The 24,177-nt window shown below is 44.7% G+C and overlaps 1 protein-coding gene across 2 annotated transcripts in view; it reads right to left on the bottom strand.

Annotated features, from left to right (window-relative positions):
- Positions 1–24,177, bottom strand: part of FAM3D (FAM3 metabolism regulating signaling molecule D) — a 50,328-nt gene that overhangs the window by 7,018 nt on the left and 19,133 nt on the right. The window contains exons 1-8 of one of the 2 annotated variants that reach the window (XM_054977169.1): positions 20,325–20,384; positions 17,239–17,310; positions 14,826–14,936; positions 12,202–12,222; positions 10,933–11,056; positions 10,750–10,808; positions 5,216–5,266; positions 4,604–4,688 (exon numbers count right to left, since the gene is read on the bottom strand). In XM_054977169.1, coding sequence (XP_054833144.1) covers positions 4,604–4,688; positions 5,216–5,266; positions 10,750–10,808; positions 10,933–11,056; positions 12,202–12,222; positions 14,826–14,936; positions 17,239–17,251 — 464 coding nt within the window. In that variant the 5' untranslated portion in view covers positions 17,252–17,310; positions 20,325–20,384. Of the gene's footprint in view, positions 1–4,603; positions 4,689–5,215; positions 5,267–10,749; positions 10,809–10,932; positions 11,057–12,201; positions 12,223–14,825; positions 14,937–17,238; positions 17,311–20,324; positions 20,385–24,177 lie in introns of those variants that run through there. The other variant, XM_054977170.1, reaches the window with a different exon arrangement.

Raw genomic sequence — 24,177 nt, 5'->3', positions numbered from 1 at the left:
GCAGAATAAAAAGTAAACTGTTTGGTTTTAGGATATTCTCTCCTCCATACATCTTCGAGAGTCTCTTGTTGAATCAACTCAAAAAAAAGCTTTGGCAATAGTCCTCTTTTCTTTTGTGCTGTTGTAGTCTTTTTATCTAGTTCCAAATCTGTCACTCCATTAAAATCTCCAGCAAGAATTATCTGGTCATATACAAGATCGTCTAAATGCTTCCTTAAATCCTCAAAGAAGCTTTCCTTTGCACCGTTAGGTGCATAAAGTCCGACTACCAACACTCTCTTTAAATTCCAATTACATTCCACCGCTACAAATCTAGCTTCCACATCTCTCATAACAAATTTTGGCTGCAGCTCCTCTTTTATGTACAACACCACTCCTCTTTTTTTCTTGTTAGAGGCCGCTACAAATTCTTTGCCCAATTTTCCAGATTTTAAATATTTTACATCCTGTTTTCTAATATGGGTCTCCTGCAAACAAACAATATCACATTTTTGTTTTAGTAGCCAATGAAAAATATTTTTCCTCTTATTCGGTGAGTTTAGTCCATTTACATTCCAAGATAATACATTACACTCCATATTCATGGTTTTGTTGGTAAGTCTTTTTCATTGTCCTTGATAAATCTCTCCATCTCCCGCTCAGATCTGATGCGTTTTTTTGCCCCTCCAAACTCAAAGGACACTCCTTCCGGTAACTCCCATCTGTATCTGATATTCATGTCCTTCAAAGTTTGAATTAGCACTCTATATTTTTTCCTGTCCAGTAACACTGATCTGGGCAGTTCCTTCATTATGATAATCGTCTTGCCATCAATCTCCAATGGATCTTGAAATTGTTTTGTCACAATCCTCTCTTTCATGTTTCTAGTTGTAAACTGCACAATCACATCCCTTGGTAGTTTCCTCTGGGTTGCAATTCTCGAGTTCACACGGTACGCCACATCTAGGATAGCCACAATTTCCTCCTCCTCCTTCCCCAGGTAATCAGCCAACACCTCAGTCATCTGTTCTTGCGCTGACTTCCCTTCCACTTCTGGCAGACCACGAAAACGAAGCTGCTTCTCCATGTGTTTAGTTTCTGCAACTGACATCCTCCCCTTCACCAGTCTCATCTCTGTTTGTTGCGTTTCTATTAAATTCTCCATCGCGTCTTCTACTGTTTTAACTCTCTGCTGCGTTCCTTGTAATTCACTACTAATCGTTTCCACGCCTTTTTTCACTTCTGACAGCTCCGACTTTACTGTCTGTGTAACTTCTTTGACCTCTTTAATAAGCTCCAATTTCGTGTCCTTAAGTTCTTTCATCATGTCTATAAGCTTTTTGTCCAAATTTTCTATTGCCGATTGCCACTCTTTTTTCGACATCGTGGGGCTTGCTTTAGCTCGCTCCCACGAATCTGCTCTCTTCCTTAGCTCCGTGGCGTATGTTTAAACGTTTTCCTTTTTTTCAAATGTCCCAATCTTTGCCAAAATTAATTTTTTGTATCCAAAATGTCGGGCGTCTTTTCTCTATGGTTTCTCTATGTTATTGTAATCCAAGATGGCCTACTTCCTCTTCCGCTGAAGCCGCGACCCTTCCCTTTTCAAAAATGGCGATTCCCTACTTCCTGTCCGTCGGCAAGGGCCGCTTCCCTCCAGCCACTCTATTGTTGTTACGCACTTCCTGTCTCCCGTCTTCCCACAGCAGGTCTCGCGATGGTGTCTTTTTCCCACAGCTCCAAAACCACAGGTATTCAAAACAATAGTCCGATTTTTGCAATAACTTCTTTAAATTTAGTCTCTTTTAAAATACAACTCCTGCCGAGTCTTCACCTCCTTTTCACTAGTCTGTTGCAGTTTAAAAATCTACTTTCTTTCCTCTCTGTTTTTATCAATCTGTCCCGTTTCAAGAGATAGCGATCTTTACCTTCTCTTCAACTTTCTCGGGTTGTAATCGCTGTTTCGATCTTAAATTCTCCTCTCGACTTCCCTCCCCGATCGAAGCTTGGGTATGTAGGTCTTATGCCAGCCGAATTGGCCCCAGAACTGCCGCAGAGATTATAGCCGACCCGTCGCAAGGTGGGACCTCAAGGATTGGGGGGGAGACTCCTTGAGTAGAGCCCCCCCTCATCCGAGATCTAGCTCACCCTAGGGTCTTGAGCGTTCTTTGCCTGCTCCCCGCCTGAGAGCAGTCGGCCGCGGGTTATTTTCACCCCTCCGGCCGGTTAAAACGGTAGTCCGGTCAGCTCCGCAAATGGAGCTGCGTTAGACCTCCATGAATCCCAAACCGGAAGTCTCAAGGTATTTGTTTTGTGATGTTGTGCTGCGCCAAGTTCTTCCACTGCCACAAGAGGTAGGCAATGAAGTAGAGCAGAAATGGAAACCCCTGGTGTGTATAATACTTTTTGTTTTATTACATAGTTCTGGAGGGGGGGATGTGGGGTGCTTTTGGCCTGTCTCTCTTGCCATGGAGATGTGGCTAGGGATGGTTGAACAACTGTACTGTTCACCAGGGACCTGATTTTTCAATGGACAGTTCATTTGCAGTGCACAACCAAGCAATTGGCTGTTTGTGCATCATGCACCTTCTCAAAGATCCTGCTTCCCCCACCCCCCTTGCTGCACTACTGCTCTACATGCCAGGCAATTGTTTGCCCTGCACATACCACTGGAGGGCTTTTGTTTGGGCTTTTGTTTTTTTTTAATGGAAATTGCTATTGCAGTAATATGAACCAATAGCCTAATGATTCACTGTCATGATTTACCAGCTTTTCTGAATCCCCAGCGTTCAGCTTTTAAAAAAAGCGACTTTAGCCCTTTTTTGTTACAGGGATACAAAAGTGCACCCCTTAAACCTCTGCAATGGAAAGGGCTTGAGGCTTTTTTAAAATAATGAAAGCTGAGAATTTGGAGAATTTATTAGATCATGGAAACAGATCATGAGAACACTGACAGTGAAATCATTCACGCATTGTATAAATCAATCAAAAATAAATGCAGTGTGTTTAAAACATTCCTGCCATTCAGTGTTCATCTAAGTAGTCCTTGGTGACATTAATGGAAGGTGTTTAGGCATATACACAATTCGGAATTAAAAATGTAAACCTTGTTCAGCAGACAACTGAGTTGTTTGGTACTGAACTGAACAGAGCTGGTGATGAGCTTCTCTCTGATCCTACTTGAACAAGGCACTCAACTGTTGAACATGTTCTATGTGATCTCTGTGGCAGCCCTAGCTGTGGCCTTTAAGGTCATTGGCCATCTGCACATCAAAGGCAAATGGGGGGAGTGGGCCAGTAGAAGTCCCCCCTCAGAAAAGTGCCATTAATTCTTTGGAACTGTGTGGTTCAATACAGGACGTGATTTATCTTTAAGGTCTTTTCCATACAGCCAGTTGTTCTCTGCCAGAGTTCCGAGGGTGGACCATGTGTATAAGAATGTGTGGAAGCGGCTAAGACAGGGATTTTGCCTAAGTGCTCAAAATCCTTTCTTTATTACTTCTTACCAGAATACCCATCACTTGACCCCAGTTTCACCCACAGCCACCATTTTATCCTTGTAAACCTGCTTGGCATTCTAGTTTCTAATACATTCTAGCCTATCTAGTATGTTTTAATTCTTCTCGTTCATCCAAGGAGCTCAGATATTCACATAGCTCTGCCTTCCTCTTTTTATCGTCACAACCACACAGCGAGGTAAGTTAGGAAAAACAGAGTGGCGGCTTTCACACGGAAGCAAAGAGTCTCTCGACACAAGACATCTCACATGAGTAGGATCAAGTGAAAGACCTTACACTTGTTCTGCTATTGTGGATACATTTCTAGGGAAAGAGAATACATTTCAATATAAGACCACACAGAAAGTATCTGACGGAGAGAACTGTGGTTTTCGAAAGCTTATGCTACAGTAAAGTTGGTTAGTCTTAAAGGTGCTACTGAACTCTTTACGATTTTGCTACAGACTAACACGGCTAACTCCTCTGGATCTATGACCACAGAAAGTAAGTCACTTGAGCATCCCCATGTAAGATGTCTTGTGTAGAGAAACTCACAGAAAGCTTAGCTCCTCTTCCCTCCCTGGATTGGCTGTGGGCAAAATTTCCATACAGGGGCTCTGCCAACAGCTACCCCACATATCTCTTGTTGAATCAGATCGAAATATGCTTTCCTTTGATTTAATATGCTTTCTTTCCTGGTTTGAAATGAAGCTGCAGGAACCCCACAGCTTATGTTCAGGCAAGCGTAATGTTTCTCTGGAAGCTACGCCGAGATGCAGAGGGAAAATCCCTGTGCGGAAGCAACCAGGGTCACCCAACAAGTTTGACAGCAAATTTGGGATCTGAATTCTTAGTTCCCTGACCCCACCTCTGCACTCCAACCACTATACTGTGCTCTCTCTCTCTCTCTCTTTACAAAAATCTCAGAAGGTAGGGAAGTGTTATCATTTCCTTAATACAGATCGGGGCTCAAGGCTGAGAAATAGCAGCCTGCTAAAGCCCTCTAATGAGTTCATGAAAGGAACTGAAACCTGGGAAGCAAAGCCTACATCGCTATGCCGCACATTGTCTGAAATGAAGTGTGACTCCACAGGTCAAAGAACGTTCAATATTGTACTTTATTTACTTACTTTGTGGCTGGGTCATCATAGGAGGCGATGAGCACGAGGGAACCTGTCTTAATTCCCTCCAGGAACTTCAGCAAATCCTTAACATCTAGCAAAACCAAAAGAAATAGCTGAAATGTTTCTATTGTCCTCTTTATTCTGCCATCTAGTGGTCACATTGATGATTGCGTCTTTTGCGCCCATATTGTAATCAAACAATAAGAGTAGCCTGTGGCATATTAACTGCCTGGGAAAAGAGGGTGGGGTGGGAAAGGAGAATTAACCCTCTTTCCCAATTTATAAAAGTTTCCCTGCCTAAGCCTATGGCTGTCCTTATGGCACTCTGTAAACTGGGCCCACATTCTTTTATCTTTGCCGGTCTCAATGCAAACCTATGGTTTGCAAAGTAACATCTAGTACTAGACTCAGAAAAGGGGACTATTATACCAAATAAATTTTAAATTAAACCCCCCAAAGGACATAAACCTCAAAATATCCCTCCCCTCCTCCAGTATATAAAATTGGCATTTTGTTTCAGCGTGAGAACTGATCTAGGCTTGCAACACAGCCCCATATTCTACGGAAAGTCCAGCACTACACGTGTAAGGCTACTACGGAATGAAGAAATGGACCTACCTCCAGAATACATATCAAAGGCAGCCATGCTAATGAGGTGACCGTTAGTTCCTAGATGGGGAATGGAAACAACGTTTAACGGACCAAATACACATACACAGACAAGCATACATTGCTCAAATCTTCTTTTCTGGCTATTTGGAACACGTAAGAAACAGCTAGAAATTTTACTAAAGAGTACTAAGATTGAAATATATATGACGAGATGTGATTTTAGTTTAATTAATTACTATTGCTTGGTCTGCTTCTGTAGGGCTTGTGGGCTATAATAAAGATTGGCTGATTGACTAATTAACAAGCATACTTCAAATTACTATTTCTATATTTTTCCTCCATATAATCTATAATTGACATGGCCTTTCCTTCCCATTTTTTTCCCTCATAACAATCTAGTAAATTAGGTTATGCCGACAGAGTGCAAGTACTTCTCGGTCACCAAGTGAGCTTGAACCGGACTCTCCTTAGCACTAGTTTAGCTATATTTTTTATCTTTTAAAAAATACGAATTAACCGAGTTATCAAAGACAGAATATAGGAGTGTACAATGACTTTTTATGGCAGTTTTTAATATTGATAATTTATGTTGTTTTTGTGATCTTACAGTATCATTTTAATAACATTAATAATAACATTCAATTTATATACCGCCCTTCAGGACAACTTAATGCCCACTCAGAGCAGTTTACAAAGTATGTTACCATTATCCCCACAACAAAACACCCTGTGAGGTGGGTGGGGCTGAGAGAGCTCCAGAGAACTGTGACTCGCCCAAGGTCGCCCAGCTGGCTTCAAGTGGAGGACTGGGGAATCAAACCCGGCTCTCCTGATTAGAGTCCTGTGCTCTTAACCACTACACCAAACTGGCAAAGTTGTGATTTGCCATAAGTAGGTCTCTGGAGAAACAGCACATAAGCTCTCTAAGCAAATAAATAGATATTATTCATGAGGTGTACACTCATTTCACTTCTACCTTATCATGTAGAGTTTTTTTAAAAAAAGTTTTAAAAGATTTATGTGTACACTACAGAAGCAGTGCCTCCTCAAGCACCTCTGGAAAAGTTTTTTCTTGTCTTCATCTGCACTGTTCAGCTACTACTACTAAAAATATACCTTTACTTGAACATTCCAGTTATCTGAATTTACTGCAAGTCCCTGGAATTACATTCTACTCATAAACTGAAGAGAACTTCTGGATCAGACCAAAGGCCCATGTAGCCCGGCATCCTGTTTCCAGATTCTAAAGTGGCCACAAGGTACTTCTGAGTAACACACAAGCAGGCTAGGGAGGCAGCAGACCTCTGCTGTTGCTGCTATGACTCCCCTTTTCTGGGAATGATATTTGGACTCTGACGGAGCTGATTTCTATGAAATCAGTTTGTGTAGTGGTTAAGAGCCAGTATGGTGTACTGGTTAATAGCATGGGACTCTAGTCTGGAGAACCGAGTTTGAGTCCCCACTCCTCTAGCTGGGTGATCTTGGGTCAGGCACAGCTACTCAGAGCTCTCTCAGCCTCACCCACCTCACAGGGTGATTATAGTTGTGGGGATAATAATAACATACTTTGTAAACTGCTCTGAGTGGGTGTTAAGTTGCCCTGAAGAGCAGGGCTGGTGCACCCACTGAGGCCAGGTAGGTGATTGCCTCAGGGCGCGGGGTGCCAGAGGGGGTGCCAGAGGAGGCACTGGGGCCGGGAGCGTGCACCATGGACCTGCAGCTTCCCAGCCCTCCTGCCCTGCGCCACCACCGCCACCAGCACACGCCCCCAGCTGGGCGCAGCAGCCGCGGGCAGGCGTCTGGGGCGGCACAGGGCAACTGAGCGGGTGAACTGGGAGGCCACCCGTGCGCCATCCCAGCCGCCCGCCGCAGCAATCGGGCCACCTCATGCACATGCCCGTGATGATGTCACACGTGATGTCATCATGCTGGCTGGTGCGTGTGCGTGTGCGTGTGCGTGTGCGTGTGCGTGTGCGTGTGCGTGTGCGTGTGCGTGCGCGCGCGTGCCTGGCTGGCCGGCTGCAGGCACCAGAAACCCTGGTGCCGTTCCTGCTGAAGGGCAGTATATAAATCAAATGTTGTTATGTTGTTGTTAACTTGTTTAATCCCTTTTAAAAACCTGGGGAACACCACTACATCTTGTAGCAGAGAGTCCCATTAGTGAATTGCTCGTTACATGAAAAAGTACATGGTTCTGACTTACTTGAATCTACTGTCAATTATGTTCCTTGGGTAAAGCTGACATTTGGAGTGCTTTGGGTGGGCTCGGCTGTCTGCCTATTTTTTTAAAAGCACAGTGTGTACATTATACAGATGAACCTCCACTTCTTGTTTTATTACTCCCATCCCCAAAACTATTCGTAATAGTTATTGAAAAACTGTTCCAAAGGAAGTGGGAGAAGGGCTTTGTGATGTCACAAACAACCAGCAGAACAGTGCCAAAACAGCTAACTTTGACTGCAATCAGGACTGAGGCATTCCCCTTGGGCTTAATCCTCACAAGAACAGACACGGTTCTTGTTTTGGAAAAGGAAGTGTGTCATGACAATCTAGGAATGATCAAGACTCTACAGTAAAAACTACAAAGAAGAAGAAAAAGAAGAATTATGGTTCACCTTTCTCACTGAGATCCAAGGCAGATTACAGACTGCAAGTGAATTCAATATAATCAGTAGCTAGGACATTCACTGAAAAAAATACAATATGATCTAGAACTTCCTACAGCATTGTGATGTTACTTCCTGGTTCCAAAACAGGAAGTGATGTCCTAACAGTCTCTGGCCCCAGCTGAAGAAGTGAAATCTGATGAAAGCTCATGCTGAAATAAATGTTATTCTTCAAGGTACCACTAGACTTCTTTTTATTTTATTCTCCCCCTTGCCAAGGCTCTATGTCATCTGGAGATCAGTTGTAATTCCAGGAGTGCCAGTTCAGACCCCTCCTTAAGGTTGGTAACCCTAGCAGCTGCCTCCCTTGGCTTGTTTGTTGTTCCTTTTTGTAAAATGCACACAGTGATAAACTATTCCGGCCTCTTTATGCCCTGAATGGTATCATTTTCCACTCCACTTTGCCAGATGGTTAACCATTTTCTTAAGGTCACCTTTCTTATCTTGAAGTTTTATGATCACAGGGATTGGCTCCTGTTTATTGTGTAGGCAAGGCAGGATACAGGTCCATTAATGTTTCAGCCTACAATTTATGCATGCCTACTGCTGGAAGCTCAGAGTAGATCACAGATGGAAAGCAAACTGCCCTCTCCAGACCTCCTGGAAAGAAAAAATTTCCTGGAGCAAACATTCAGCTATTCTCAACTGCAAACAAGAGAGGACTTGGTTACAGCCACATTTCTTGGTTCCTCCTTTCCTTATGCACATTATACCTTCTGGTTACCAGGGTTGTAGCCATTCCTCCTTATAAGGTGGGATGACATTATTTCTGACCAGTGAACCTGTTTGGAGGGTAAGTGGGAGCAGTGGCAGCATGGTTGTGGGGGCATCCTGGTCCCCCTTTCCAAAAAGGAGTTGGCCATCCCTGCCTTACTCTTTTTAAACTTTTCAGGTCAATAGAAAGGAAGAGTGTTTTTTTTTAATGACAAAACTTTATATTGCAAAAAGAATCTCCCATTCTTCCAATGGAAAATGCCATATCACAAAGTAAGATGAAGATGGAGTGAGGGATGCCAACTGGCTTGGAGAAACATGTCCTGCCTGTTTAGAAGTGGCCTAATGGGCAGAAATTAGTATCTGAAGCTTTTAAAGGCATGGAGGTACATAACATTATTGGGTCAATGACATCCTCATAAGCCTGTTAAAGGTACAGGACGTCCCCTGGCCTGTTGGCAATTCCAGGTGAAACAATGCTTCAGGTGAGGTAATGCAGCCACTGCCCCATCCAACACTCCTCTGTACAATGTGCTGAGGTCCTTGTGTGCAGCTGTGTGTATCCCAGTGCTGCTCATGAAAGGCAGTGAATTGGTGCAGGAGAATATGCTTTTAGCAGGGCTGGATCTCATCCAGCTTGCTTACTCTGCCTGAGGTCGATGGGGAGGAGATAAGGGCAGGTCATGAGGGCATGGCTGCTTTAGGCATTAACTCCAATGGCGAGAACTGAGTAGCATCTTCTTCAAACTACTGTTAGCAGAATTCCTGCCTACAATCACAGAAAGAGGGCTTCCAGGCAGGTCCAGCCCATTCATTAGGCACACCTAGGCAATTGCATAGAGCACGAAGGCAAGGGGTGCCAAAGTCATGTCTGCCGCTGCCCTGCCTGCCTGTGGTATCAGAGTCACTTGTAGCAAACAGCTCTGAGTGGTGCCCCCAACCCCAGTGGCAGACTGCAGTGAGCCTGCTCCTTCTCTTCCCCCATGAGAGGGGTGGGATCCTTTTCTAGGGCCATTTTTGACTCCCCATCCACTCCTGTGGGGAGCTGAGACACTGTGGCAGGTTATAGCCCCAGCCCCAGTGAGAAAGTGTGGGTGGAGGCAGCTTCCCTGTGGTGCTGGTGTGTGTGTGCTGGTGGCTTGTCCACATGTAGACAGGAAGAGGGCAGGTGGTGGCTTGCCTGTGGTGTGGAGGAGGTTGGCAAAGTAATTCAGAGTCACTTGGCCTGGCCCTGATTCCAGAAAGGAACGATTCTCCAGCTACTACCTGTCTTCCGGTAGCAGCAGACCACTCCAAGAATCCTGTTGGTTAACCTCCTTGCTTTAAAATGGTAGGATTTTGAGTCTAGTTCACCTTAGAGACCAATAAGATTTTCAGAGTGTAAGCTTCGAGAGTCAGAGCTCCCTTCTTCAGGTGTCTGAAGAAGGGAGCTTTGACTCTCGAAAGCTTACACCCTGAAAATCTTGTTGGTCTTTAAAGTGCCTTTGGATTCAAATCCTGCTGTTCTACTGCAAACCAACACATCTATCCACCTAAAAAACTATCCTTGTTTTAAAGCAGGGATCTCCAGCATGGCACCTATCAATGTATGTGTTTCCTAGTGCTCACTTCTTTCCCCCTCAAAGCACCTCTTTCTCAAAGCGGACCCAGCTTTTCTTAACTTCATTAGAGTAGGAGGTACTTCAGAAGAGCCCAGGAAGCACCTTCTTTGTATACACAGGGAACATCCATTTGGAAACAACTGTTTTCCTCATAGCAGGACACTTTGCTAGAACCTCCTGACATTTTGTGATTGTCCCCAGTCCCCATGGTAGCCATTTTGTGGTTAGCTGTGCCTCCCGTGGCCGCCATCTTGTGGTGGTGTCAGCTACTTGCTCTCAAAATTCCAAAAGTGTCCACAGACTCAACACAGCTGGGGACCCCTCTTTTAAAGCATATGTGCTGGAGATGTAACTTTGGTTTTATCTTGTTTTACATTCTTATAAAGCCAGTGACAGGAAGCAATTTTTTTTTAATGATGGTAAATCATTAAAAAGAAGGAGATGGTCAATTACCTGAAGCAGGTGGGAATCTGTACTCAAGGCAAGAAGAAATGGTAAAGAGAGTAGAACAGAAATCTCATGCCTGACAGAAAGTTATCACCATCTTGGACAAACTCACCATTAACAGTCGCAATGTTTAAACCCCGGCCAATGTTATTTTTGACAGCACTCATAAATCTGAAAAAGGTGAAAAGAAGAAAGAAAAAAAGTTGGCAAAGACTGGTATGCAGTATGCCGTACCTGTTTATGAATGAAAGCACAACAGTGTGACAGCACACTATGTATTTTGCACAGAACTTACACAACATTGTCAAGGCACATGGAAGGTCCGACGACATTGGCTGCTCCACTGATGATCTTGAAGGTAAAGGTATTTTCAGGGCAGCTTTTTTGATTGCCACACTTATTTCGGACCTTTGCTGCTTCTGAGGAGAGAGACCCCAAAATACCCCAACTACAGATGATAAAGACATTTAAAGACATGGGGGAAAATTTAATCAGCCCTGCACAGGGGGGGTGGGGTGGTTCCTTCCTTGTCATACTGGGAATGAAGTCATTCCCCAGGCTCATTCCCCATGCCTTCCCCCAGTTGGCCAGGTAAGTGTGTGTGTGTGGGGGGGTGGACCCTGGGGGTGGGGGATTCTCTGCTCCCACAAGGGGACTGGTAGACCTAGGCCCATGCAAGGGAAAAAGCAATAACAATTTTAGTCTGGAAAATCCTCCAGCTGCTATCTAACTGCCCCTCCCCTAATATGGTATGTCCAGGGCTCAGGATTACTTGGCCCAATCTCTAGCACGACATTATTGTACTTCAACCATCTGCAGTACTCAGTGAACAAGCTGTATGAATTATTCTCGTGACAAGCCAATTTGTGAAGCCTTTATTTGGTATTCAGAAATGTAAGTAACATTGAGTAGATGACCTTATTCAGCACCAATTATGTATACAACAGACTTTATGAGGAACGTAAGAGTAGTAAAGTGCAATGCCCAGTCCCAGATTTTGCGGGGAGAACAGAATTACCTTGCTGCTATTCCCCCCCTTTAAAACAAACTAGTAAATCTCAGTGTATAGCATTGAAAAGGAGGAGTATTCAACAAACAAAACAAAAGACTCATAGGACTGTAGGGTATTCTGGTATGGGAGAAGGCTGTTTCACTGGTGTTTACACCCAATGGAAGCTCATGTCATGATGTTTTCTTGCTTTACATCTGGGAGCCAGTGGAGATCATCCTTCTTAGCACTTTGCTACCCAGTTCTCTTTAAAAATAGTGCAATGAACTGTGCATGCCTAAGAGAGATTTGTTCCTCTGCCATTTTGGTTGATGTAGCAAGAAACCATCAGAAATGGTGGCAGCACTTTTGTAAGAAGAGAGTGCCTCCTGAGCGCCACCTGTGCACCACTTGTATATGTGTAAATAAAGCAAATACTAAAAAAAAAAGCCATATGTCTCTAGTGCTCTCTCTTCCAATGGAAACCAACTTATGTGAGCACTGTCCCTGGAACATTTCACCATTTGGAGAAGAGGGGTGCACAACAATATTATAAAACAAAATCAGGATACTCACTGGTTGGCGTATCACTGGATCCTGTGTAGGCAAGAAGGAAATAAAAATCAATGTGAAGTAGGATATGGGTATCCAGATGTTAACTAATTAAAAATTAACCACAAATGCTCCTATCCCATTAATATAACCAATCTGAAGTTAATAACATTTTGAGATCTCTGCTATTTTGGCACTTGGATGAATGTAGAAGAAGGCCAGATGGAATGGGGAGAGTAAGCAGTATAACACAGCAGAGATGTAACTGATGGGGATATTTGTAGGGTTGCCAGCCCCCCCCCCAGGAACCAGCAAGGTGTGAGGGGTGGGACATATGGGCTGCTGGGGCACTCTCTGACAACATAATGACATTGCCAGCAACATACTGATATCGCTTCTGGAAGTGATGTCATCATGTTGCCAGGCCAATGGAACTGCTCTAGTATTTGGGCAAAAACTCTATGATTTTTGCCCAAATACCAGGGCTTTATCTGGCAACATGATGACATCACTTCTGGGAGTACAGGAAGTGATGTCAGCACATCACTGGTGACATCGTTAAATCACTATTGAGCACCCCAGCAGCTGGTAACCCCCCAATTTTCTCCCCACCAGCCAGCTGAGTGGTGGCTGGAGGCCCAGGCTGGCAACCTTACATGTTTGCCATTCAGCATAGTTATGCATGAATGCTGCCTCCCACCAAAGAGGCTTGCATCAATGCGGCCGTCCTTCCAAAATGCTTATACAAGTGCTATTACTGGCTCATTAGTTTGGAGGAGGCTTTGGTTCGATATAAGCAAAGTTCAGTATAAGCTTGTTCTCTGTTTATATAGAACTGGGAGGTAGCTCATCCAGCCCTAACCATTCCACTCCTAGTATGGGGAAGACCCAAATGTCCTGAGAAACATGGCACTGGCTTGATGGCAAAGTATTTGTTGAGTTGTGTATTGGCCACGTTGTCTGCTTTTCTTGGGTTACCAAATGCTTCCTACCTATGAGAGAATTGTATTCGCCTATAAAACAGGGGCAATTGCTACTATTGGTCTGGGATTTCACAGGGAGCTTCCCTTAGATGAGGGATGGGATCCCTGAGAATTTCATTCCAGTTACGCGGCAAAAGAAAACTTGGAGATGGAAATATTTCCCCCCATCGTAATCAACTGCAATGAGAATGGAATTGAGCAGTTAAGCTTTTATAACATTTAATGCAAAGAAAACGAAAACGATCCTAGCACAAAGCGTCCAGTCTCAACAGTTTCATGAACATATTTATTGAGCTTATGATGTTCCAGAAGGCCAGAGGGTGGGGTGAAGTAAAGAGGGTCACCCCAGAATTCCTGGGCTGCTTCCATGATTCATGTATCCATTTTGCATTATCTGCATACCCATTGTGAATAAGCTGAGTTCAGTTTTTCAGGATTTCTGGCTGACTGCCTTGCTCTGAGTCTTCGTGTACAGCGACCTAGGAAATTTTCCTGTGAGATCCATTGGAATGAGCAGGAGAAGTGAAAGAGCAATGCTGGCTTCTGTTCATTTCAGTGAGGATAATGTAGGACAGTTTCCCAATGGGGGAAGTCATTTTCCTGAGAATAAAGTGAATCTCCTCAAGAAGATGCTGGCAGTTGCTACGGAAGGGCTGAACTGCCCTTTGACCTCTCCAAACCTGCAGTTTGGACCATGAAGGTGAAGGCACATGGGCTTATGAAGCTGCATTATACTGAATCAAATCATCGGGTCCATGAGGGTCAGTATTGTCTACTCAGACTGGCAACAGCTCTCCAAGGTCTGAGGTGGAAGTCTGTCACATCACCTCCTCCCTCCTCCTTTTAGCTGGAGATGCCTGGGCCATTCTGCATGCAGAGCAGACCACTGAGCCACAGTCCCTTCTAACAAGACATTGTTTTGCTGATGTTGGGGATGACTTTTGGGATATTTTTTTAGCCCAGGTTGCGTTCTGTGGCTGAGAAGGCAAAGAACAGACTTGCCAGGCTTCCATGAAGAGAGCACTTCTGTCTCTTCAAAATCCTTCAGGTGTGTAGAAAGATGCATCTTGCTTCTCCTGCTGCAAGAAGGATTTTCATTTTGCCCCACAATATATGGTTGAGGGGACTCTGAGAAAAAAGATTCTGCTGAATCCTGTCATGATTGCTGAGACAGGGGAGTATTTTGGGTTTTACTCTGGCGACACTGTGGAGGCCTTCCGTGATAATCCGTAGCATGCTTCCAGTTTAGCTTGTAGGCTGAGAATATGGGAAACTGATTCATGTATTATAGTCTACACAGGTTGTGTCTTTCAGTGAGATGTGGAGTTGCAGGATCCGCTCAATTCCCCTCATCACACAATGACTGATTTGGACTGGGACAGTGATATTTGTGGGGAGAAGGGGGGAGGCTGAAGCTCCTTCTACCCGCAATCTCCTCAGTGCCAATCCAAACTGGGCACTGTGTGTTGAGGAGAACTGGGGTGAACCTGCAACTCCACATCTCACTGAAAGACAAAGTGAGGAACCCAGACACCACCTGTGTAGACTATAATGTGTGAATCAGACAAATGTTCATCCTTTCCCTCTAGCTGTTTTTTCATGAGTAAAGCTAGGAAATGAACAGGGTTTGGGTGGGGGGAGAGAAAAAGAACAATGACAACTTACCCAACCAGCTCCTCAGGTTGACTGATTTAAAGCTTACATGGTGGAAATAGGTAGTAGCGAAGAACCAAGTAGTGACTAAAGTGAAGAGCACGGCCAGGCCCCGTAACATCCCTGCAACAGAAAAAATGTGGAGCCAGGCAAAAGCCAGTGAGGTAGATATACTCTACATTGCAATGCAGTAAGACAACGATGGGTGTAGGGCTAGGGCTGCCAGATGTCCAGTTTCCCCTCAGACAGTCTGGTTTTTTCTCTGACTGAGGGAAATAGAATTGAAACACTGGACATATAAATGTCGAGTATTTTTAAGGTCAGGCAACCTCTGCTGAGGAAAACAGGCCTCCTCCTCCGACCTCCCCCTTAACAGCATCACAGCCAGCCAATCGGCTGTTGCTGGAGACAAAAAAATGGGCTTTACGCTCATGCTCTACCTCCCTGTTTCCTCCCTGTGCTCAGCAGCCAATCTGCTGCTCCATTGCTTGCCTCAAACAAGCACATGTCTGCAAACAGTTGGAGGAGGAGATGCAGCATTTCACACCTTGTGCCTCAGGCAGCCTCGGAGGGAGTGCGGATGAACAGAGAGCTGGTTGAGAATAACAGCAGGTCAATTTTGCTGTTTCTATAGGGGGTGTAACCCGACTGATCCCCAGCCTCCCTCCTTTCCTTGTTGCCCTACCGGGAGGGCTCCTACTTTCCCATTCTGTCTGCCACTGGGCAAGATGCTCAGGGGAATCATCTGCAGCCCTCAGCTGCCATTTACAGAGGAGGACGGGAGAAGAGGGCTGAGATGCAAAAGCCTTGAGCCTTATTGCTTTGCTGCAGCCAAGTGAGAACTCTCCCCCGGCCCTCCCAAACTCTCTTCTCCCCAGATTCTGCTCCCAATGCTCCAGGAATTTCCCAACCTAGAGCTGGCAAATCACAGCAGATTTGTCTAGAAAACTCTGCAGAACCGGTTTTAACTCTTTGGATTCCTTTCTGAAGGCCCAGTAAACAGGATTGATTGACTGGAAGATTAGCCTAGCTAATTTCTACATGTTCAGAGAGTGGCTTTGCCAAATACTCTTGGGCAATGACTGAACTAAACTTTTCATAAGCATGCAAAGAACTGCTTGAATTCTTCTTTCATTGAAACCCTACCCTACATTTTGCTGGTACTAAAAGAAACCTTCTTCACAGCAACCCCTCCAGAGACTGAAGGAGTTTGTTATGGCAGACTTTGCATGTCATGGCAAACTTTTGTACAGAATATGTAAATTGTTGTTGTTGGCCTCTCCTGGCCTTCTCACGCCCTGCCTCCCTCAGAATGTACCTCTAAATCTTGTGAAACAGGTTTTTGTATATACGGATCACAGCAATTTCTTTTTAAAAAAAATGTTTAACAGACTGTTTAATTTCACAATGGTTATGGTTGTTGTACTGTAGTGTAGTTCCGTGTTTGTATTAACTCAAATATATTTAGCAGTATTTAAGCACTTTTGTGTTTAGAACACCAACCAGGAATCAACTGCCTTAATCTTGTCATATCATTTACAAACAAAAAGGGTATTATACTAGAAAAAACATAATTGCCCTAGAATGTGATTTCATCCTTAACTGTTCAAAAGGATCCACACCAGTTGCTGCATGTGATGTCCAAAACACACAAAGCCCTCTTGGAAATGTAAAGTAAACTAATAAAGTGAAGTCACAACCAAGAGTGTAATGCAATTCACAACATTAATGAAAGGTCTTTCAAATAGACGTAGCTTACAAATATTCTTTAAAGTGACCAAGTGCAAAACAATAAGTAATATTTATATCAGATTCTCTAAGAGTACATTAATAATAGCACAGAGCAATAACGGTGAATGGCCAAGCAAAGAATATACAATAACATCCAATAAACATTCACAAAGGAGTGGGTGCAGTTTATCCGGACAGTCTAATAGGTAACTGGAGAAAACAGTCAAATCCAAGAAGGTTCAATGTTCTTAGTAACTCTTTATCTTTTCTTTCATCGAAAGAAAATCACAGCTTCCAAATGCTGTAAACGCTGCAGACCGGACAAGGAACCGGTCATCAAGATGCTTGTTTCCAAGTAGCTTGCTTCATTAGGGGTCAAACAGACTTCGCCATCAAAGGTCGCACTGACGCTCTACTATTTTTAGGCAGCAGCTGGTCAACCAGGGAAGGGTGCACCGCCCTGAACGCCCAGTTAGTAACTGAAATCTGCCACTTGTAGATAAGGAGGACAGTGTGGGTGGGGAAACTGCTTCCTCTGCATCCCTGTAGCGCTTTACCCCAGGCTGGAGTACAGTGGAAAAGCCATCCAGAAAGCAGAATGGGAAGATGAGGTCAGAATGGACTGCTAAGAGCATTTTCAGAGCAAGCCCACACACATTTACTCCAGTCTAATCCCTTTTCATCCTTTGCTTACCTGTCAGTCTCATCCTTCGGCCCTAGTGTGGTGAAGAAAATTACCGAGGCTTCTCAAAGGTCACTAGCCAACCTGTTGGAGGGGAAAAAGGTAAAAGATCTTAGTTGAGGATAGCAGCAGGTGAGTTTAGTGCATGTACTGCACTCTGGGAGGGAGGGAGCAAGCAAAGGGGGAAGTCGTCTTTTGTGACCTCTAATTGGCTAGACTGAGACAGATATGTCTGGCAAATGTCTGCTTGTGAACGATGATCTCCATTCCCCATTCATTTCCCAAAGATCGTTTAGAATCAGAATAAAACAGAAGTCCAGTGGCACCTTAAAGACTGATTAAAATTTATCCCAGCATGAGCTTTTCATGAGTTGGAGCTCACTTCATCAGATGCAGATGCTGGAATAAACATTTTTAAGGTGGCACAGGATTTCTGTTTTCTTTTTCTGCTGTCCATCTGGATTTAAAACCAGAGTGCTCTACCTTCTCCAGCTGCACCATTCCAGCACAGGAGGGCTCACCTGTCTTTAAAACAGCAGGAAGCCACCCGGCAAGAGTTTAACATTTTGATGTGCTCTACTTGTGCCCCCCTTCCTCCAAGAAGCTCAAGGCAATATACTCAGTTCTTCCCCCATTTCATCCTCACAACAACCCTGTGAAATTGCTTAGGCTGAAGGTAAGAGTGTCTCTGGCCCCCAAGTCACGCAGTGAGTTCATGGCAAAAGTTGAATTGCAGACTTTCAAACTGGTCCCTCTGGGAGGTCCCTTTGATATTAGTGTGATCTGCAAGCCGTGATCAGATGATCTTATTTAACTTCATGACATGAAAATCTTTAGCTGCTCTTTTCCATTCATTAAACTTCTGTTAAAGGATTTGAACTCGTATCTCTCAGAGCTTCAACCATCACACTAATGGCTGTATCACACCCTTCTCTCCTCATTTCTTCTCTTTAGAAAGCTTTCCAAGCTTCCTCTCCAGTATTAGAAGCCAGAGCCACTCTCCAAATGTTTTGCTTTAAAGGTGTGACATGACTGTCCTTTCACCACAAGACCATCTCCTACCATTGCACCCATTTGCATGCTGTCATTGAGAAGGAGCCAATTTAGCGGTTAAGTGGCCTATCTGGAAATCACCCAATTCAAAGATAATAGATTAGACTTTCTTCTTCCAGCTTAAGCACAGGTCCCTCCCCCAGCTACAATTGGGGATTTTAATGCTAGCTTCCCTCAGAGGGTTATTGTAATCTATGTGAAGAGGCTCAAACATTCTGAAGTGCTGTTTAAATCCTCAGTATTATCACCATCATCAACACCAACCACCACCATGATAATATTAGCAGGCAACTCAAAACATGCTGCTGAGCCACGTTTTGACAGATTGTCTCTTATAGCCCTGGAAGATTTCTTGGGGGTGGTGGCCAGCACTCTGACAACAGCAAACATTTAATGCAAGCTTTTTTTTTTTACTATTTAGAAATTATCTTAAGAACTTCAATCTAGTTGTTCTGGATTTATTCCAAGCTTTTCCCTTGAGTGCACAAGTAGTCCCTTTTCTCCCACTCCCTTGGACTAAAAAGAAGGAATAGACAGAATTCACCTTCATCTCCTGTTTATTTTGACAAATTATTTATTTATTATTTAAACTTAGTTCCCACTATATAAAATCTCTCCAGCTGCATATTAGAACTGACTTGGGAGACAGTAATACAGACACAGAACCTCCCCAGCCAAAGTCTACCCATCCAATGAAAGACGCCTCTAGTGCAAATGTAGAGCTCCCCCCTCCAGGGACGGCTCCAGCATCGTTGGCACCTGAGGCAGCTTAAGGGCTGCCACTGCACACGTACATGTGTGCACCGGACTGCATGATGATGTCACTGCATGTGACATCATCACGCTGGACTGGGTGCATGCATGGGGGGCCTTCCAGCCCTCCCGCTCAGTTGCTCTGCGGGCCAGGTGCAGCCGGCCACCCTGGCCGCCGGCTGCACCTGGCCCACAGAGCAACTGAATGGGAGGCTGCCTGCTCAGCTGCCCCACGCTGCCACTGCCAGCATGCGCTCCTGGCTGGGCGCAGCAGCTGCGGGCCAGGCGCAGCTGGTGGCCGGCCAGTGCATGGTGGCATGCATCCTCCCAGTCCTCTGGCTCAGATGCTCCGTGCACTGCCCTGGACACCTGCTGCACCTGGCCCACAGCTGTGTGCTGGCAGCGGCAGTGGCGGCAGCACAGAGCAACTGGGCAGGAGGGCTGGGAGGCTGCCTGCTCAGTGGCCCTGTGCTGCCACCACCAGCATGCACTCCTGACTGGGCGTAGCAGCACGGGGCAATTGAGCTCCGTGGTGCGCGCCTCTGCCCCCCGGCCAGCGCCCCCTCCAGTGCCTTAGTGCCCGAGGTGGCTGCCAGGCCGGCCTCAATGGGTGGGCCGGTCCTGCCCCTCTCCATTACAGATGATACTTCTCAGATGAAAGCAAGAACATCATATGATCAAACAAGCACCACAGGTCTCCTGTTCTATCACATGTGTACTTAGCTGGCCCAGGTCCTGAGCCACTAGACCCCATTAAGGAGCTAGTTCTCTCCACTTCATCCCATGCGCCCCACTACAAATAGGATTCTGTTTCACTGCCACCAACAGATGAAGAGCAGTATATGTGCTTGTCTAGTCATCTACAAACTTTCTCCCCCACTGCCTTGTACACAACTCTTCTTTGAATTAGATACTAGATTCCATATCATATGGTTATAATGAAGCTTGGAAAATTTCATTGATAATGGTAATTCAGATCCAACCAGGTGTCTCCCAGCCATCTATCTATCTTGGTAAGCATGGCCAAGTTAGGATTTACAGATGAACCATCATAAACTATTTTCAGAAAAGGAAAAAAATAGGGTTTTTTGTATATGCCATCATTGATTATAAAAAGAAAAGCATATAGTTGAGCAAATATTGTCTAATAACTGCTAAGCAAAGGAAAAACAACAACAAGGACTACAGAATTACAGAACAATGCAAACAGCAAGCTGAGGCAAAAATATACTATAAACAGTATAGAAAGTGGATTACAAGGTATAAGATAATATATTAAGAAAAGGCAATACCTGCTACAATAATAAGTGCAGTGGACTGCAATCCTAATCCATTATAAAGGTGTCCTCCTGAACTCCTTAAAATGGTGACTTAAGTGGCAGACAGAATAATCTTAAAGTTACCGATGCCTGTTTCAGCTCACGTTTAGGTCTGTCGCCTTCCCAGCCATTTCTGGCCTTTTTTCCCTTGACGTGTTCCCATATCAAAGCTGCCAAACTCTGAAACTCTCCAACACATCTCTCCATCTGCGAAGGGGAGAGTTCTTCCTTTTCAGCCTGTCAGACCCCTCCCATCCTACCTGACGGAATACTACCAGCCGGACTCCCAAAAGTTCCCTGGGGCTTCACTGGTTACGTGCAACTCATGGTGCCTCTGGAACTGTTCTTTATTCTCTTAGCTATCTCGTATCAACATCCGCTATTAATTGTTGCTAGCCAGGGAGACTGATGAAAGCGAGATAGCAATTGTTGATTGGCAACCTTTTGCCTACCTATGCAGGTAGATTTCCTCTTGTGATGGATTATGACTTTAATGTTTTACTCCGGTACTTCTTTCAGCCTTGTGAGATACAGAAAGGGCTCGAGCATCTGGGCTGTTTTCATTCCTTGATGACTGATTGGAGTACCAATCTTATATTATGTCTAGTACCAGCTGGCTGAGGAGCCAAAGATGAGCCTAGAGCCATAAGTTTCCCAGGTGAAGACTACATATGAAGCTCAAAAGCTGTACAGATGTGTTCATATTTTTGTAAAGAAGTAATTTACCAGTTTGGTGTAGCGGTTAAGAGCAGCTGGACTCTAATCTGGAGAGCCAGGTTTGATTCCCCACTCCTCCACTTGAAGCCAGCTGAGTGACCTTGGGTCAGTCACAGCAGTATCAGAGCTCTCTCAGCCCCACCCCCCTCACAGGGTGATTGTCGTGAGAATAATAACACACATTGAAAACTGCTCTGAGTGGGCATTAAGTTGTCCTGAAGGGCGGTATATATAATATTATTATTATAATTTAAACATGCCTATCTTAGAGTCAGGGACGTATAGTGGTATGATATAGGTAGACACTGGAAGCTAAACAGGATTGGTACTTGAATAAGGGACCATCAAGAAAGACTCTGCAGAGGAAGGCAATGGCAAACCACCTCTGCTTCTCACTTGCCTTGAAAGCCTCTTGCTGGGGTTGGCTCAAGTCAGTTCTGACTTGATAGCACACACATACATGTCTTGGGCTCAGACCTTTAAATGTCCAAACAAGTGATCAAAAGGGAATAAGCCCTGTTCTGATTGTGAGGTTCAAGCAGAAACAGACAAAGTATGGGGCTTCTTTTGCACGTGACTCTCTGCACCCTCCTTGGAAGGCTACAGTCGACATTCTGAGCATTCTCAACATTTACTTCGCAAGGTTTTTTCCCCACAGATAGCTGAGGGTGAAATATTATCTCACCACACACAACTGCCACAATTTTGTTGTTTTATCAAAGATCACATCATGACCTCCTTCGCTTTTACTCTTGTACATTGTCGGAGTCTTTTATAGGGTTACCAGCCACCAGGTGGGGCCTGGAATTCTCCCAGAATAATGATTGATCTCCTGATCGCAGTTCCCCTGGAGAAAATGGCAGCTTCAGTGGGTGGACTTTATGGCATCACATGTCTGCTGAGCTTCCTCTCCTCCCCCCAACTCCACCCTTCCCACTTCAAAATATCCAGGATTTTCCCTATACAAAGTTGGTAGCCCTACCTTGTGAACAACATAGCTGGGCAAACCAGAGGAAGTCAAGGGAGACGAAAAAGGAAGCCCTGCTGGGAAAAAAGCAGCTAAGGACCAAGGCATTCCTCACAGGATCTGGCCCAACAAGGCCTGTCCCAAAGGCCTATAGCCCAGGTGTGGTCAGGGACGGGTCCAACTAGCTGGGATGAGGATGGAAAGCATTTATAGCTGTGATGGGAGGAGAAGGAATTCTCCTGGGCTGTGGGGAAAAGGTGGAGACTGAAATGAAAGGATAGGTCCTAGGGTTGCTAGAGTGAGCCTGGCATCTGGAAGGAGGGATGGGGACATGGGGTTGTGTGCAATGTCAGTGAGGGAGGGTAGCTCTGTGAATTGTCAGAAACTCTGTAGTAAAACCATAGAGTTTCTGGTGATTTGGAGAACTACTCTGTCACTTTTGGATATAGTGACATAGTGATGTTGGTGACATCAGTGTATGTAAAAAAAACCTCTCAGAGTGGTGGTGGTGAGGGACAAATGAAGCACAGTGATTTACTAGAGAAAGGTTGCAGAAAATACAAACCGTCTTTGGTTAACAATAAAATTGGCATGTACGGCGAAACCGACTCACAATGTTCATGGACTGGAACATACATGGACTGGAACATACATAAAGCTTTAAGGCAGGGAAGAGGGAGATACTGATTTATCAAAGATGCCGAATAAGGTTTGATCCCTCCTCCATATTTTTGTAGATTAGGAACATCCAGAAATTGATTCCTGCTTCCAGTTCTACACAAGAAGGAAGAGTTCAGTCTTTTTTCTCCTGCTGGTATATTCTCATTTCCTGTCAATCAGCTAATTACATTCTCTAGCCAAATCCTTGAGTAAAGCAAGCCCTGCAAGGGGATATTAAGCAGCTTTGTGAGAAGCCTGTACCTCCTGGGTTTGGCACCTGCACAATGGGTGAAAGGCATCTTAGCTTCCTGTTTAGTAGCCTCCAAGGGCCAAAATGCAGGGCTTGGGGCCAAGTTAAACATGGCGCAAGCATTAATTGCCCAACTTGGCAGCAGAGGGCTGTGAACTTCTTTGCCATCTAATTCCAAGGATGCTGTTGAAGTTCTGAATCAGTCAGTAATGGGCCGGATGAGGTTGAACAAGCAGAAACTTAATCCTGACAAGACTGAGGTTCTCTGGGTTAGTAAAAAGGCTGACCAGCAATGTGAGAGCTCCCCTATCTTGGATGGAATTATGCTCCCACTGAAAAGTCATGCTCACAGTACTTTTCGACAAAGTGGTCACCTTAGAAAGACGGGTGGCTTCAGTGGCTTGGAGGGCATTTGCCCAGGTTCAGCTAGTGCATCAGCTGCGTCCATTCCTGCTATCATCAGAACTAGCCACAGTGATCCATACTTTTGTTACCACTCAACTGGACTGTTGCAATGTGCTCTACTTGGGGATACCCTTGAAGATGGTTCAGAAGCTGCAGCTAGTGCAGAAGGCTGTAGCTAAATTGCTGGTCAAGGCCAGGTATTGGGAACATGTGTGACCCCAATATTATAGCAACTACACTGGCTAGCAATTTGCGCCCAAACCAATTCAAGGTGCTGGTTTTATCCTATAAAGCCCTACATGACTTGGGATCAGGGTATCTGAAGGCCCATCTTTGCACTTACGTTCCTGGGAATTAAGAGGTCCCCCTGACTGTTCTACTCACCTGAGAAGGTTGATTGGGGAGTGTACAGGAGAGGCCCTTTTCGATGGTAGTCCCATGATTGTGGAACAATCTCCCCAGGGAACTGTGCTTGGCCCCCTCACACTCTAGTTTCAGGAGGCAGTTGAAGATTATGCTTTTAAGATGTATTTTAAACTGTGTTTTTAAGCTCTGTTTTTAACATTTTTGGTTGTTCGTATTTCAATTGTTATCTGTTCTATATTGTAAAAAACTGATGTTTGATAGTTTATATTTTATACAGTAAACTGCCTTGAGCTCCTTTCTGGTGAAAAAGTGGTGAATGAGTGAATGAATATTTGACTAGAGGAACAGTATGTGGATGTGAGTGTATGACCATATTATGTGGGTTCATCTCCACACAAGCCATTTTCCTGATTTAAAGCCCCCCCTCATCTGATTTTCTAGTGGTAGAAAATATATATCTG

The sequence above is a fragment of the Eublepharis macularius genome, chromosome 4, assembly GCF_028583425.1.
Source record: "Eublepharis macularius isolate TG4126 chromosome 4, MPM_Emac_v1.0, whole genome shotgun sequence".
Classification (NCBI taxonomy): domain Eukaryota; kingdom Metazoa; phylum Chordata; class Lepidosauria; order Squamata; family Eublepharidae; genus Eublepharis; species Eublepharis macularius.
The sequence above is the reverse complement of the archived record's forward strand: the minus strand, read 5'-3'. Positions and strand labels throughout refer to the sequence as shown.